The 17,776-nt window shown below is 39.9% G+C and overlaps 1 protein-coding gene across 1 annotated transcript in view; it reads right to left on the reverse strand.

The window, feature by feature from the left end:
• The window catches only part of CSMD3 (CUB and Sushi multiple domains 3), a 1,221,229-nt gene extending 1,213,196 nt beyond the window's left edge, over nucleotides 1–8,033 (reverse strand). The window contains exon 1 of the mRNA XM_054498903.2: nucleotides 7,771–8,033. Within this exon, the coding sequence (XP_054354878.2) occupies nucleotides 7,771–7,948 (178 nt within the window). The 5' untranslated portion in view covers nucleotides 7,949–8,033. The remainder of the gene's footprint in view (nucleotides 1–7,770) is intronic.
• Between the last annotated feature and the right edge of the window lie 9,743 nt (nucleotides 8,034–17,776).

Consider the following 17,776-nt stretch of genomic DNA (forward strand, 5'->3'; position numbering starts at 1 on the left):
GCTAACATCAAGCAAAGAAAAGCTTCATAATCTTAAACATTATGGACTTAGCTTTTTAAGGGATTCACTCATTACTATTTATATATTTCAATCATTTTCTGAACATTTCAACTCCTCAAAGAGTAGAATTTATTAACTTTGCAAATTTTACTCCCATATAGTAAAATGACTTTAAAAATATTTCAACTATCACTAAAATTGATAACGTATGGATTGTTCTTATACCATTAATATTTATAAAATATTTATAAAATGTATTATTGTTTCTTATAAAGTTTTGAATGATAATTGTCTTATATATATCATGTGAAAAAATATGCAGATGAAAATATAACCAGAGCGAATACATAAATCTCATGTAAATATGACTTAAACATAATAAAACCCATAAAAAAATAAAGAAAGAACCATTTCTCTAGATTTAAAACCTTTTAAGTAGAAATTGTCTACAGATTATAAGAAATAAATAAAAATTTTATTTTAAGTACTGCCCCTCAACGTTCTTTTGAGACATGAAAAAGTCAATACACTGATTTTATTTATAGACTTCTAATGTCAAGAAATAAACTTTACTGAAGATACAATTAGTTATTTATTTGAAGTACACATTCTATCAGTCTTAGAAAAGTTTTTCACTCCATAATTATCTCCTTTTGTCTTCTACCAAATAAGTAATTATCATTTTTAAAATTTTACCACTAACATATAATTACTAATACTAATTGATATATAGGACTGAAATATTAATTTTTCTGATTGACTATCTTCATTGGTGCCATCTGAGCTAACTTTCTAATAAAATTGATAAGATAAAGTAGAAAAAGAATTGAACATGAGCTTGAATGCCCTGTCATCTAGTCTCAGTTCTGGAATTAATGGTCTTTGCAAACTACCAAAAATTACTTATCCTTTCTTGGCATTTGTGCTTATTGTAAAACATACGAGCAGTGAACTAGCTGATATTTAAGGACCTATGAATGTCATGATTTGTGACAAGATGAATGAACAAATTCATGTTAGTACATTAATCAATCACTATTAAAAGAAATCAATATCAGAATGCAAGGGATGAAATCAGCACAGGAGGAGAGGTAGCATTTTTTTCTTTCTTTCTTTTTTTTTTTTTAGCTGTGAGTCTGCCCCTTATTCATATAGCCAGCACCAGAAGTAAATGTGTAAAGGTGATAAGCAGCAGTTTCAGAGTGTTTCTCAGCTGCGTATCGGCCTGGGAACTTAGCCAAAGTGAAATAATAGCTAGTGAGAAGAGGCTACACTTTTTATTTACTGTTACGGAAAAGTGAAGGTGGTGGTGTTAGAGATAAAGTGTGAGTTCGTACAGGCTTTGCATGTGCATGTTTATTTGAATAATATTGGCAAAAGCTACTAGTGGCAAGCACTGGGCTAGGTATGTGATTTATGTCATCTCCCTATAAACCCCCGGTATTGTTATGTATTTTTTTTTTACAGATAATAAAACTGAAGCTTAGGAAAGTTGAATTGCTAGTCCAAAGATAATTGTTGGCAAAAATCATTATTTGACCTTCAGTGGCTGCAGAGCCCTTGCTCTTTCCACTTTACTGTAGTGTTGCTCAAATTTTAGAGTGCAATCAGGACTTACCTGGATGACTTCTTTAAACCATCAGTGTCTGTGCCCAACTCCCAAAGCATCTGATTCAACAGACCTTATCTGGGAAACTGAGGTATTTTTATTGCTAAAAAGTTTTTAGAGGATGCTGGTACGACTTGTTGGAGAACACTTTGAAAATCACTGTAGTCCAAACATTTAAGGGCCTAAACTGAATAACGTGATGATATCTAATGCCACATAATTACCATTGTTATTTTCCGTCCAAGCACAGGTATATAATACATATGTTAATGTAAATTTGGACATTTTAGAGATTTCAAATTAGGTTGCTGGCTACAAATTATCACTATATAGAAAATATTAATCGTTAGGATTCCTTAACCAGCACCAAACAACAGCTTAGCAAAGGGCCTTAAGACATGAAATACATTTGATGGCTGCAAGACTGGGGCCTTAAGAGAAGGAAAGGTGATCCTCAGCACTGTGGCTGTGAATACCGGCAGGTCTTCAACAAATTGATTTTTCTCTGTGATACTTTTAAAAGTGATGTTCCTGAAGAGAATAAGAGCCTCACAAGGGGCCCAATTCTGAGAAAACCTTGCAAGCATGGAGATAGGTATACCTGGAAATACCGTGAATCACCCACCTGCTCACTCTGAGAGCAGAAAGATGAATTTGGCAACCACAGTGTCTGTAATGGCACCATTCTCATACTCATCCAAAGTCCGAATCAATATTTCCACTGTATTCTAAATTATATACTCCTTTGGATTATGAGTAAAGGGAACAGAAGAAAGAGATAGGGAAAAAATAGCTAAACCTATGTTTTAATGTACATGTAAATAAACTAAAATGTTCTTAGATTTTACTTGTATCTTACACATTTTTTCTTAATCTGTCATTTACAACCATTTTATTTCTAATTTCCCAAATCTTGGAATTCAAAGTACAAGATGGCGTATTTTCTCAAAAGGTCATGTTGCCTAAAGGAACTGGTGCCTTACCAGGCATATGCTTGGTGCTTTAAAATAGACAAATATTGAAGGTATTTTATATCCTTAAGCCGTTTCGGAAGCCCCTGATAAGTAGAAGAGAAACACCCTTTGGAACACATGAAGAAGTATATTTGGAGGCTAAGGAAGTAAAACTTTAGTTCCTTCCACTTTTTTGCATCTGAGATCTTAGAAAAGCGTTTTAAGGTCAGAGTTTTTTTTTTCCCCACATGAATACAAAGGCATTATTAACTGCACACCTCTCCTACTTTTTTTGTTTTTTTGTTTTATCAGCTTTCATTTATGATAGAGTTTTACTGTACTTACAACCATGTACAGATGACATTTGGTGTCTATGTGTTATTTCACTGTTCTGTAGACACCAAATTTTGTGTTTAGGGAAAAGACGTGTATACTCCAAATTAATTCAGCTACCCTACAAATAGAAATGCTAATTAAGATCATGAACGGTAATAACTACTGGAACGAAGCCTTTGCTCCTGGAGTACTTAATTTATTGAGTAATTCTACTCTTTTTCTCCTTGAAGGATCTCAAGGGAGCTGGCATCAGGTTTTCAAGATGCTGAAACCTTCTCCTTAATTATTTCTGCTCACATACTCTTCCAATGAGGGCGTGATGCAGCACCGGCCTCCTCCCCAACCAGATGATTCCGGAAAGTACGGTGCTGCAAAAGGACATTTCAGAGCGCTTTCAACAAGCTAACTGTCCAGTGAAGTCCAGCTCCGAATTCTGGTAACTGCTCAAGTCCTGTCAGTCCGGTAAATTGGGTTAACTTAGCAACTCGGTGGTGCAAAGCCTCCCCAAAGACAGGACCGCATTCAGGGAGAAGAGAACCAGCCTCATGCCTGAGCCAATCTTTCTTCCTTTGGTTATCCTCCTTCATTATTATTCCGCAATGCGCAGCAATCCCTGTGCGTGCCCCTGTGTCAGCCCCTTAGCTGGTCACTCCAGCGGGGCTGGGAGAAGACCACCTTGGCTACTCAGATGGCACTGTGCTGTTTAATTTCTTCTGCTCTCTCCCTTAGAGTCTAACTAAGCCCTTGCAGCACTTGAGCCGGGGGCTGCCCTCCTGCTGGCCTTTCCCTCGTCGTAGAACGGATCTGGGGGACGGGGACATTGTAGAGGAGCCACAATCCCCACTCGTTGTTTCCCCAATGCGCTTTCAGAACTCCCCGAGTGCATCTTAGATAAGTTATTTGAGTGAGGACAGCGCTGCGGTCCGCCTGGAGAAAGAGAGCTTCCTCCGCACTTCTGCTTCATCGTGACAGCAGTGGTCGCAGCGCCACTGACCATCTGGAGTCCTGGGAACATTAACGCACTGTTACCCGCCAGGCGTTTCCGCCTAGGATACACTCACACCCACCCTCGGAGCCGCCTAAACGCTTCTCCGTGTCAATTCATGTGTCCTCCTCCCAGCAGCACACACACACGCACACACACACGCAAGCACACACACACACGCACATCAAGAGCCAAGTCACCCACCCAGCTTCAACCTCGAGTTGTCTATGAAAATTCAGGGAGGCTGATCTTCTTGAAGAAATTAATGAGTATTCCCAGAGGAAATAGATGTAAGGGAGGGGCGCCTGTCCAAACTACAGCAGGACGGGGCCCTGACTCAAACACAAAGTTTACCTTTCAGTGGGTTTCTCAGTCTTGCTAGTGTTGGGGGGAGGGTTTTGATAATGGTTTTGGCTAGGTGGGTTTTTGTTTACTGTTACTGTTTTGAAAAGACATTGATTCCCCTTCCCCCAGCCCCCTTTGTAAAGCTCTCTCAAGCTAAGACAGATCTTTTCCTGACGTGTTGGGAAAGACTGTCGCCTTATGGGCGAGGACTGTGGGTGTCAGTCACCGGGACACACGCGGGGCTGAAAGCTCCGGACATGGCCACCTGGGCGGGCGTCTGTAAAAGGTGCTAATGTAATGTAAAAGAGCGCCTCTGGCAGCTCTTCCCCCTCATAAGACACCCGCGCCCCTCTCCAGTAGCAACTAACTGCAGGAGAGGATGCGATTTCCACTTTCCCAAAAGACCTCTGTGGCAGAAGTAGTATCTCCTTGGAGTCTCAGAGCACGCAGAAACGTGGATCCTTCGCGAGGTCGCTCTGGCGAGAATCCCTGGAAAGACGCTCTGGCGTGGGGTGCGCGACACTGCACCGGGTCTCCCACCTGCTGCCTACTCAGAGATCTGTGCCTTCGCGGTACCTTCGCTGCACGGTGTGTGTTCCCCTGGGATCCATTGACAAGCAGCGTGGGAAAGCATCCCATGGGTGTCTCTTTACATGGGCGGGACGCTTAAGCACGACTTGGAGATTCACAGTTTCTCTCTGGGTGAGACCTAAACAGACACGCTGCAGCTGGAGGCATTTCAGAAACCTCTGCCTGTGTGTGTGTGTGCGTGTGTGCGTGTGTGTGGGGTGCGGGGGAGGGGAGTTCAGTTTGAAATAGGCATGGATCAAGTCTAAGCAGCACCTGCCCTGTCCCACGCCTCAAATTGGTGCTCTCCACAGCCTTTTATTTCACATGATGACAGTGGAAATGAAATGCCAATCAAAGGTTGTTTTCCTTTTCAGCCCCACCCGAGTGGTTCAGGCCTACCTAAGACCACTTTATCTGACCCTCCGAGGCGTTTCCTCCCACTAAGCCTCCTTGTCATTGCTGTTGGAACCAAAGGTGAGATGGTGGAGGGATGAAAACCGTAGGCAGATGGTGGAATTCTCGTGGCTAGAGCTGTTCACGTGGAAAACTGCCTGCCCCGGACTTCTGGACCCTCACACTAGTCTAGATTAGAACCTGCAAAATCCTTACAACGGCTCCCAGTCTGAGATTTTTCGTGGACCTCACATTCCAGAAGAAAGTGTAGAAGACAAAAGCGAGCATAGACATTGGGGCAAACAACGTTTAAGGCATTGCATCAATCTTGGCTTTAGGAAAGGTGAAATTAAAATAAAATGAGGAAACGGAGAGTAAAAAGCAACTATCAAAATTGGCATCATTCAGAGATTGACAGCAGGTCTAAAACATAAAACCTATGCAAGTTTCTCAGAATTTGGGGATAGTATTCCAAGTCGTAAAATGTAGGAGATGCCTTCCAAGTGCCCGATGAGTGACAATGAATAACTTTATTGACATTGAAAAAAAATGTTTTTTACGTATAGTCTGTAGAATATTGATTTTGCACGGGATCAAAGAAGGCTATGACATACTCTTCCTTCTCAATATCTCCAAAGCTAAACCGATTATATCAGTCCAAAGTAAATTAACGCGCCTTTCGTTTCTATCGGCGCATCTCATTCGGAAAATACGGTAGGTGCGGGCAGCCGGGGCTCTAATTGCAGGCTGCGCGGATCAGCCTTCGTCAGGCTGGAATGCTCGCCCCGCTTCAGAGACGTCCCTCCCCCTCATCTGCCCCTCGAATGTGTTTTGGCTCAACAGGTGTCACATGAAAACTCGCACTTAAACCCTGGTCATCTTCTCACAGGAGCCACCCTCACATTTTTCTGCCAGGGCTGCTGCTGGCTATTCGCGCCTCCCCCACGCGGAGCGCGCGTCTAGCAGGCAGCCCCAGGGCCATCCATTAACCACCAACTCCCAGTGGCAGGCGAGCTAAGCATAAATGTGTGGCTCCTCACACATCGAGCCAGCGACAAAGAAACCTTGTAAGCAACCTGAGCCGCGTTTTGTACATTAGGCAGTGTAGTTGTGCCACTTAGGACAAGATTTTCGGCTCAGAGCTGCTCTGAGGCCCCAGAGAGAAAAGAAAAATCAAGCTTTAAGGAGCAGGTTGGGATTACAAGGCAGTTGCTGCCACAGAGACCGGGGCGACTGACTTCCTGGCATTTTGGCATGTAAATTAAAATTCTAGACATGCCACCCATCATTGGTCATAGTAGAGGGAGAGGTAACCTCTCCAGCTCCCTCCTCCCAAAACACGAATTATCATTTCCACTGAATGCAAATGAGCCGCCTTCCGTGGGGGGACAGCCAGCTGCAAGCTGGACAATAAACTGTTTCATAGAGACGCGGCCCGACTGCGGTTCAGAGAGGCACTCCTTTACAAAGGAAGAAGCGTCCAGTTTGTGTTGACAGCCCTGGCGCGCCTGGGCCAAAACAGCACCCCCTTTCCCGCGATCCCCCGCCCCCCCCCCCGCGACACACAGACACCCGGGATTTGAAACTAGCTTCACTGAAAGCGACATCCATAGCGTCTATTCGAGCTGCCATGAGTATGGAGAGGTGATTGTTCAAAAAATGATGGCATGAGTCATAAACACCTCCTGAGTATTCTTTGCAGCAATTAATAGGCAGCAGCGTGCAGGAGAAGTTGTGGAAGAGAGCTATGGATCCCATGATCCTGACTGTCCCTTGCCTTCCTGCTTGGGAATACATTTTTACATCCCACCTACCCCCTCCCCTTGTCTGTGCATGTGACACTCACTCTACCTGTCTGAACGCTGAGACTTGCTGGGGATTTTCTTTTGGTCGTCAGCTAATGACTTTCCTCCTACCTTCATTCATCCCTTAAGGTGGTTCTTTACACTTCATGGTATTTCAGACCCTTCGAAAGCCTCATTTTTTTGCCAAACCTCTACCACAGGTCCTAGGGAAGCTCCCCTACATTCAACATTGCATAGAAGCCCAATTTACATACATATGCATGCAGACATTCATGTTGGTGTGGCAGTGCTTGGAAGATCCCTGTGCCCTAATGCATTTAAAATTAACACATTCCTGGCACGTCGATAACTTTCTTCCCTGAAAGGGTTAAAAAGCATTTAGACCAGCGTCTTTAATATATATATTCCACCCAAAGCCTCAAGCCCTAGTGATCTGAGCAGAAATCAAGGTAATCCTCACCACTAAGAAAAGTCTTGCAGAGGAATTCTGCCTGGGTATCCACTAGTTAGAGGCTATACTAACCCACTCACGTATTCGTTTGAGCATACTGCAAGAATATTTATTGAGCACAAGCTCAATCACCGCATTGAACACCAAATCTGGCAAGCAAAATGCATTTCCTATCCGAGGGGGGGAGAACGAGCTGTGAATCAACTCCTTCTTTAGTATTATCAGATTATTTTATCGGTGCAAATTGCAAAGTAAGCTGCCAGCCTCTCTCCAAGTCAGCCCACCTTCCTCCAAAGCGGAGGGGACCCCCAAAGCAGACCTACCTTTCACACAAGACACCGTCAATAAAAAGACGAGGTTCCAAAACGTAAATCCACTTTTAATCCCCATTTTCTTCATCAGGATGAAGTCTAGGCGGCCACATTTAGCGCATCTTCGCGTGCCAGGCTCCCAGGGTTTGGATTCCTTTGCTCGGCTTTCCCCTTTGCGGATCCCTTTCATATTATTCGCGAGCTCCTAATTCCTGCTCCTCAGCCCGGCGCAGTGGAGTTGTTGCTGTTGTTGGTGCGCGGTCACAGCTCGGAGTGAATGGTGTTTCTGGGATACCACAGCAACCTTGACGAGGACTCAACCATCTCTCCAACGGGGGCACAAAGTCTCCGCTACTCTGGATTCTGTCTTTTCTTGTGCGTTTTTTCCCCTCCACCAAAATCTACCCCAATTCTAGCTCGTTATAGCAACCACCAGAAACCACTAGTGAGCCTCTTAAAGCCCAGCTCTGCTCTCTGATAAACTCCACACAATATCTGAAATTAAAGGGCTTGCTTTTTTTCCCCGAATAGATCAATTCTGCCTGTAAAAGCAGCCCAAGAAATAATGTTAGTGAGCTCTCCGTTGCAGGCTGCGAATACAGAAGCATGTCAAAGGAATATTTTAATCGGAGGATCTGTGTTGCTTTTGGGGAAACCGTGACGATAATGAATCGGGCTCCATCGATGCCCACGTCTTTATAATGGGACATGTGTTACTACTGTAGTTGCAGTATATTTCAGGCAGTCTTCTCCCATTTATTATCCTGTGATTTAATTGAAAAAGGAAATCACAGAGAATTTTCTCAATAAATTCTTCCTTCACACGGAGAAGAATGTATTTGAACACATGTATTTACATATTCAGATAACTACGTGTAAACCCGTCACCGGGTTTTTATGATTCTGTAAACGGATTTCATCCGTGGCCTGGGCGGGGGTGGGGTGGGGAGGGAAGTCGGTGTCGTTTCCTCAAATAGTTCTCCCTTTCATCTTCCCAACCCCCTTTTCAGTTGATGTGTGCCGCAGTTAAACTACTTTTATCTGTGGTAGTTATCTAGAACAAACCCATTTGTCTTAATTCTGAATAGGTACCAAATATGTAAATAGGAGGTTTCTTTCAAAACGAAAAATGTGTGTATCTATACATCTGGATCTGCTACCCCCCCATGCACCACGCAAGGGTTAAGATTGCACAAGGGAAGAGTTCTTGCGCCATCTACTGGCGGTCTCTGAGCCGCCCGTTCTTCCTTCGCATGTATAAGGGACCCTGTTTTTGCCATCCCTTGGTGTAGGGGAGCTGTGTTCCCAGGACCAGTATGTCGTGCTCCTTGACTTTTTTCGACCACGGTCCTGGCCCAAATCTTTCAAAGAACAAGTTCCTTAGATTAGACAACTGATTGGTGATCTGACCTTTTCGGGAATCTGGTCCCATTTCCGCAGTGGGAAGTGCCACAGCGCTAGTTCTGAAACAGGATATTGCTGTTGCCTGTGGCTCCATTTAACTGCCTCAGGCTATCATGGGCGTGAGCGTCTATCAACAAGGCTTAGTCTAGAGGACTGCCCAACTTGAGTTTGCAGCTCCCCGCACTGTGCACAAATAATGGGTTTGGTCCCGTGCACCACAACATTACCCTGATCAGCTTTGTCCCTTGGCTGGCGTTGGAGATGCCCGCTCAGCAGAGCAAGGCGGTAGCATCTGGAGGGAGTTCCGCTCTGGGAAGTGGGCACACTGCGAGTGTCCATAGGTTTAAGTGGCGAGTGAGTTCAATCTGCAGGCGTAGGAAGGCTTCTGATCTCTCGGGGTACGTGGCATTGTGTGTGGGTCCGTGATTCTCCCAGTTCGTGTGTGTGTGTGTGTCTGCGCGCGCGAGAGCATAAGCGCGCTGTAGTGAGAGGTAAGTGTGCGTGTTTATGAAAGATACAAAGAGTGATTTGCCATGCGTAGGTGTTTTCCTAAGTGTATTTTTGCAGTACATACGCGTGTGCACGACTATGTGTGTTTGTGTGTTAGAGAAGGATTTCTGTCCTGGGTAGGGAGCTGTAGCAAAAGGTAAATGCTGTAGACGCCCAGCTGACCTCATTAAATTCAGAGAGATACTTTAAGAGCCCTCAGGCAGAACATTGTCCCTTCTTTTCAGTGCTCTCTTTCATTGTCTGCATATGCAGGTTTCGAAGGGGAGTGGGCAACAAGGTAGGGACTAGACCGAGACTGGGAGGATCAACATGGAAAACGACATTAGCCTGCTTAGCCACCTTGGCAGCTGCTCTGGCATTGATTTCAGTCAAGATGTCAGCGTGTGGTGTTGCTGCTGTTGCCTTTGCTGAGCTGGACAACCAGTTAGAGATGTAAACAGGCCCTTGGACTTAATGAGGATGCTCAACAAAAACCCTCCTTACCAAGTGTGCAGAGGTTAGTCACCTCAACTGAATTTACTTTTTATTAAAAGAAACAGAAATATTGGGTTTTATGCAATCTATTTGAACACATAACACATGGCTATACATGCAGACAAGAGGACTTCATGCCAAAAAAACAAACAAACAACCCCCCCCACCCCCCGCAAAAAACCCTTTCTCAAAAGACAGGGTATTCTAACAGTAATTATTGTGCACAAAGTAAGTAAACTTTGATTAAAAGACCATAAAGATTACTAGTAAGACACCAATTTCTGATATTTATTTTCAAACACATGGCTAATCCTGTAATCCAATTATCTTTCCCTAAATGAATCCTGCCTATCATTTCCTGTGAGATCGTTAAAAGATTTATCTGGAATCTCATAATATATTGAACAATACTATAATATCTAGTTTCTACAGCTCACAATAAATCACAAACCACTTTCACCTGTGTCTTCCAGCTTCTAAGACGGGATGGAAAATAATATTTCACAGACGGAAAAAGTTAAGGCATGAGGAGCTAAAGTGGTTTATCCAAAGTCACTATGAGGAGCTTTGGTGTTTAGTCCAGTGTGTTTAGTGCTAGATCTCGCTAGTCTTTCTTGGTGAACAGCATCCTCTTTAAGGAAAGATTTCCAAAGGTATTCCAGAAACATAAAATTTTCAGCCACAATCCTGGGTGAGAATCCTTTAGTTTCTCCAGAAGGGGTGGTGGGGGGCGGGGGGCGGTGAACATAGCGTCTACATTTGGGAGAAAGAAATTATCTATTGTTGATCTGTAGGAAAGCAACACAGCTGTACATTCATTTGTGTAAGACTATTAGAAAGAGATTATGGAAAAATAGCTAACATAATAGCAAACTTCAGGTGCTTACTGTACATTAGGCATTGTGCTATGTTTACATAACATATCTTATTCAATCCTCACTACTTTCTGAGACAAGCTCTACAGATTTCTGCAACAAGCATAACAACTATCCTAGTTTTACAGATGAAAAAAAAATTGATACACATAGAAGTTAACTATCTTGCCTTGCCTGAAGTAACACATGTGAGAAGTATGAACCTATGGCACCTGATTTCAGAGTTAATATGCTTCCCTAATATACTATATTTTATGCTAGCTCCCAAAGATGCTTGTTTTGAAATAGTCTAGTAACAAAAACAGTGAATCATTTTTACAGTACATATGATACATAATTATAGAAAAGCAATAATTTATAGTTTATAAGTGATAAAATTTTAGAATATATAGGTACACATATAAATAAAAAACTTTTGTCTTTCTTTTTATACTTGTCAGTTACTAAAATTCCTCCTCTTTTTTAAAATTTTTATTTACTTCTTGCAGCCTATTGATCTTCCCACATATAGGTCGTGGTAAAACGTGACTTGGCAGGGATCATCAAGACACAATGATTAAGTACCTTTAAGAGCTTTTAAAAAGAGGTTAAATCAGAAATGCACAAGCTCTTTAAACTAGAAGTACTAGATTTCCATTCCTTTTCAGTTCTTTCCCCAAATACCTATGGAATACAATTAACTTTGATCTTAAAACAGGGCTGAATTGCACTAAAAAAGATAAAATAAGCGCCTCTCCAAAAATTGCCCAGTATTAGACTAGCCCCTTCAACATTTATTTACTATGTTTTATCACCACAGGAGCAATAGCAAAGATAAATGAATAAAATAATCAAAACAAAATGAGTACACTGAGAAAATAACACAAAAATGTGGGAAGGGCGTTATCTTTTAACTTCGGAAAGAAGCATATACTTTTGACAGCTATAAACTTAGAAAGTGTTTTTTTTAAATTTATATACTAGATATACAGGTTTACATGGGAATTCTTGCTCAAGTGAAGTAATTTTTTTATAGAAATGTTCCTGCCTGTTAAAACTAAATGTTCATTGACTGTAGACACACACACACACACACACAAACACACACATTCTCACATGTATTTAATTAAAAGGCTGAAAATCAAATCTGTGGGTCTGTGGGAAAAAACTAGTTAGAGTAAGATAAAATGTTAATGATTACAAATAACCAAGCAGACATTTTCCTGCTCATTTGCAGTTTTTATATAGAATTTACTGCCAGGAGAGTAGGGGAAAAAGAGGAACTCACTTTTCTCATTTTTCAATAAATGCTCATTCTTGGATCAGTCATGTCTGACCTCTCCAACTCCTGCGAAATAAAATATTTGAATTTAAATGTTGAATCTAGAATAATGAGGGGATTCTAATTTAAGCATATGCATTACCTTGATTTATAAATGTCCTTATTTGTTGAGGAAAAAGGAAGGTAAGAGACCTAGTATTCATGTTAAAGTAATTTTCTTTAAAACAGCAATATTTAAGAAGATAAATTATCAAGCCGATAGAAGGATCTGTCCTTCCTGCTGTAAATCAGGAACCACTGTAGAGAGGTGGAGACAGGCCTGTTGGAAGAGTTCCTAAGTGTGCTTTCCTAGGAATTCATTTTTCTTATGTCCTGACTCCTCTTGCAATTTCATTAATACTGAAGCTTAACAGGCATTTCAATGTTTTTAAGCTTATAACAACATTAAGAACATCAGACTGAAGTTTATATGTCAAATAAAGGTAGTAACATTGTATTACAAGAGAACAGAAAAGCCTTAAAACTGGACACAGAATCTATTGCTCTATCCATACAGATGAACTATATTAACTGACTACAAAAAACACTTATTTTTATGTGAGCCACAAATCTAATAATTTTGCCCACTTTCAAATTTTCTCAGCTGTTGCATTCTTAAACATGGAAAATTTAAAATTACATATATTAAATAGTTTAAGATGAACCATATATGAGCTCTGTTTCCTGAAAGGAGGGAATCATGGTAAATAATTGGGGGGCATTTGGGTAATTATCCTGAAAGAGAGCAGATAAGAAGAATAGAGAGATTCTTTAAAGATTTCTCTGTTTGTCTTGAGTGTGTTTCACTCTCTTGTTCACCTGGGACTGATATTATGTAACTTGTCTTTGCATAGAAGAATAAAAATAAAGAGTTAAGCAAAAGGTAGCTTTGCTAAATAATCAAGATAATTCGGGTCTCTGTGTTTCATCAGTAATGAAGTTGTGTCACTGACATTATCTGAATATACCTCAATTCCCAGTGTAGCAGATCTTTTTTTCATCATTCTTTAAACTCACATACACCGTATAGTTATGTAGTATCACTTTCAAATGTCCTTAAGAATACATAAATAGCCAGGCGCAGTGGCTCACGCCTGTAATCCCAATACATTGGGAGGCCGAGGCAGGCGGATCACCTGAGGTCAGGAGTTCAAGACTAGCCTGGCCAACATGGTGAAACCCCATCTATACTAAAAATACAAAAATTACCTGGTGTGGTGGGGCACACCTGAAATCCCAGCTACTCTGGAGGCTAAGGCAGGATAATCGTTCGAACCTGGAGGCAGATGTGGTGGTGAGCCGAGATCTGGGCAACAGAGTGAGATCCTGTCACAAAACAAAACAAAACAAAACAAAACAAAACAAAACCAAACCCCATAAATACTTAGAGAACATAAATCAAAAATGTTGATTTTATAAGATGTAAAATATATCAAGATTATTATCAAAATGTAGTATATATTTGATTTCATATCCAGAGGTTATCATCCAATTAGTTCATTATTATCTTTTAACAATTTGGTACTGTCTTTATTATCTACATATTCTCTGCTAATCTTTAAAATTAATGAAAAATTTTTTAGATAAATGCATATTTTCAAATATTTAGAGCACAATAAAACCATTAATACATTTTATCCTGTAGATTTTTAGTCCATTCTAAATTAGGTAGTATGTGTAGGACATTCTTTCTATTTTGTTTCATTTATCTACTTAAGAATCAGTTTTTTGTAATTTTGTTAACTGAGAAATCTAAATATCTGCAATAAACAATTTACAACTGAAAGTCAATTCTAGAAACATGCAAGCTTTGTTCTTAAATTATATTTGATCATAATCCCAGAGCCCCAACATAGCAAAACACAGCACACAGGTAGAAGGCAAGAACATTTCACCTGTGCTTGCAATCTCATTTCACTCATGGTAGACTGCTTTGCTGGTGATAAAGCAGAATTCACTAACTTTTTGTAACTTTTAATTGTGATTTTAATTTTCCTAAATGTTTATAAATTCTTGAATGAAAGGAACCATTGAAAATAATTTAGTTGGATGCTTCACAAATTTAAAGATTTTTATTCACATATATGTGTATTGTACTTGGTTAAAAGCACTGACTATTCATATTTATTACTGTATAATTTGATCTAATTTTTAAGCTTCTCAAATGATCACTGTTATTTCATTTTTTAAAATTTATCTTAAAATTAATAAATATTGAAATATTTCCTAGGATAAGAACATAGGAAGCCAAACAAAATAAGCATCCTTTTTTTAGATAGGAAGATAACAGTGACCTTGACTTAAAATGATCGTTTTGGCCACCAAAGGAAAGAAAATCAATGCAGCTGATTTTAGTTTGGCTACACATAATCCAATTTGGATTGTAAGTACAAATATCTGTCCCATCTGGACAGGGATCAATTTCATCTTTACTATTTGTGTAACAGGTATTATTTTCATCTGAGTATTCTTTCATTTATTTAAGAAATCATTTTGAGCTCCTGTTGCAAGGAAACAAAAACAAGAAATACACATTACCATCAAGAAACTTACAGTGTAATAGAAAGCATAGAATATATTCTCAAGTAATGACAGTGAATGTTAGTAAAGTATAACCACTTTATGAGACATGCTTGTAAAATACTAAGATGGTGGAAAATTATTTATAGCTAGGGAATTGGAGAAAACTACATGGAAATGATAAACATTTGAGTCATTCTAGAATCATCTAAGAATGCTTAACAGGAAAAATCTTGAAGAAAAGGTTGTTTTCCAGAAATATGGTGAATAAAATTAGGAGAGCTATGTACACATTTAAGATTTAGTCAATTGGGTGGTTATACTTTTAAAAAAGAATGATAGATGAGGCTAGAAAGCTAAAAGCAGCCAGGGAGATGTGGAGATTGGGAATCAATGAAAGACTTTGCCAATCCCCTTCCCTTCCCTTCCCTTCCCCTCCCTTCCCTTCCCTTCCCTTCGCTTCCCTTCCCTTCCCTTCCCTTCTCTTCCTTCCCTCCCCTCTCCTCCCCACCCCTCCCCTGCTCCCGCCCCCTCCCCTCCCCTTCCCTTCCTTTCCTTCCCACTCTTTTTTTTCTTTCTTTCTTTCTTTCTTTCTCTCTCTCTCTCTCTCTCTCTTTCTTTCTTTCTTTCTCTCTCTCTCTCTTTCTTTCTTTCTTTCCTTCTTTTCTTTTTTCTTTTTTGGTACATATACCATAATGATTGGTCACTTCACATAAACCTTCAGTGTTACATTTTTTAAAAACTCAATGAGTTTTTTCATTGAATAAGCAAATCAATTTGTTTTGGAATTTTTATGCAGTGGTTTATAAAAAGATTCCATTAAACCCTTCAAGTTGATTGAAGTCATCAGACATTTATTATAAAGAAATTTAATAAGTAAAAATATATTACATGATTATATATTAATAGTTATATTTAGAATGTTTTTCCTCTAGTTATTGAAAGTGACACTATAAATACATACTATATTTACAAAGGCATCCAGAATTTACCTTTCTGGTATATGAATATCAATCTGAATTTTGGGAAATTTCATTGTGTAGAGTAGGTTTGAATTATACTAGAGTAGTATCCAATGCATGACATAGATTTTTACATGGACACACTACCACAGCATCTCATAGGAGGTTAAACTATCCAACAATTACCATGTGGTCATCACTCAATTTGACTAATTTTTTAAAGTATGCTTCCCCTGAGACCAAAAGAATCCTGATCCTCATTTTTTACAACGCACTTTTCCGTTCTCTGAATCACAAAACAAACAAGTGCAATATAATCAAATCAAAGAATAATGACAAAACAAACAACAACAAACAAAAAACTCTATACGCTGGGCGTGGTGGCTCACACCTGTAATCTCAGCAATTTGGGAGGCTGAGGCGGGTGGATCACCTGAGGTCAGGAGTTTGAGACCAGCCTGACCAACAAGGTCAAACCCCTTCTCTACTAAAAATACAAAAAGTAGCCAGGTGTGGTGGCAGGCGCCCATAGTCCCAGCTATTCTCAAGGCTGAGACAGGAGAATTTATTGAACCTGGGAGGTGGAGGTTGCAGTGAGCTGAGATCCCACCACTGCAATCCAGCCTGGGAGATGGAGTGAGAATCTGTCTCAAAAACAAAACAAAACAAAACAAAACAAAAAACAAACAAACAAAAACAAAAACAAAAAAAACTCTATACCTGATCAGAAAACTTTCGCACCTAATGGTTACAAGAGAATGAAGAAAAAGTAAGATTGGCTGAACACAAAGTCATCTTTTCCATAGTAAATAGAATAAATGCCTTTCTGGGTCAGGGTCACCATGCAGTGATACTTTTAAAATAACATAAATACTGAGATCGAAAATGTTTTTAGGGTAACAAAGCTGTCACATCTTAATAACAGTATGACAATATACATGTCACATTGACATGACTTCTCTGAGCCTTAATTTTTTCATCTGTAAAATGAGAATAACTGATTTCCTCACAGAGTTTCTATTACTCCTTTTAAAAAGGTGTGAGATTATAAATTATCTTATAACCTTAACACTCCATACCACTTTCATAGTACCTCTAGCAGGTTGAAGAGTGGACCCTCAAAAGCTATTTCTAAGTCCTGACACCTGGAAGGTGTGAATATCACCTTGTTCTAAAGAAAGTGCTAAGTTCGTGAAGTGATAGCCATGTAAATTAGTCTGATTCTATCCTTCCTCATCTATCAAAATATCACATTGTTTCTTATAAATATATACAGTTATTTGTCAATTAAAAATTAAATTTTTTTTTAAAAAGAGTCTTTGCAGATGTAACTATGTTAAGGATGTTGAGATTCAATTACCCTGAATTTAGGGTGGACCCTAAATCCATGGCAAATGTCCTTGTAAAAAAAGGCAAAGAGAGACTTGAGACACAGTGAAACAGAAGAGAAGGTGGTATGAAAAAGGAAGCAGAAATTGACATGATGGGTTTACAAGCCAAGGAATGCCAAAGATTTTTGGCAATCACCAGAAACTAGGAGAGGGGCATAAAATGAATTTGCCCCCAGAGCCTCCAGAAAGAAGCAGTCCTGCTAACATCTTGACTTCAAACTGTGTGAAAATAAATTTCTGTTGTTTTAAGGCACACGATTTCTGGAAATTTGTTGTGGTATACCTGGGAAAATAATACAGTACCTGAGACTGCCAAGGACACTGCTGTTATGAACGTCACTACTGGATTTTAACTGGATCTCTCATAGCTCTCTCCTCCCCCATTAATGGAGTATTTTTCCTATTTCCACCCTGAATGGGATTATTCTTTACAGGAGCATTTTGAGGTCTTTATACATTTTCACTAATATTCTTTTATTTCAAAACGTGTATGTATTCTTATGACTATATCCTCTTCTGGGATGAATTTTACATAAATCTCTGTCTGATCTAGTATTATCAAGCCCTACCTTGAGCCTTGCC

The sequence above is a fragment of the Pongo pygmaeus genome, chromosome 7, assembly GCF_028885625.2.
Source record: "Pongo pygmaeus isolate AG05252 chromosome 7, NHGRI_mPonPyg2-v2.0_pri, whole genome shotgun sequence".
In the NCBI taxonomy this organism is placed as follows: domain Eukaryota; kingdom Metazoa; phylum Chordata; class Mammalia; order Primates; family Hominidae; genus Pongo; species Pongo pygmaeus.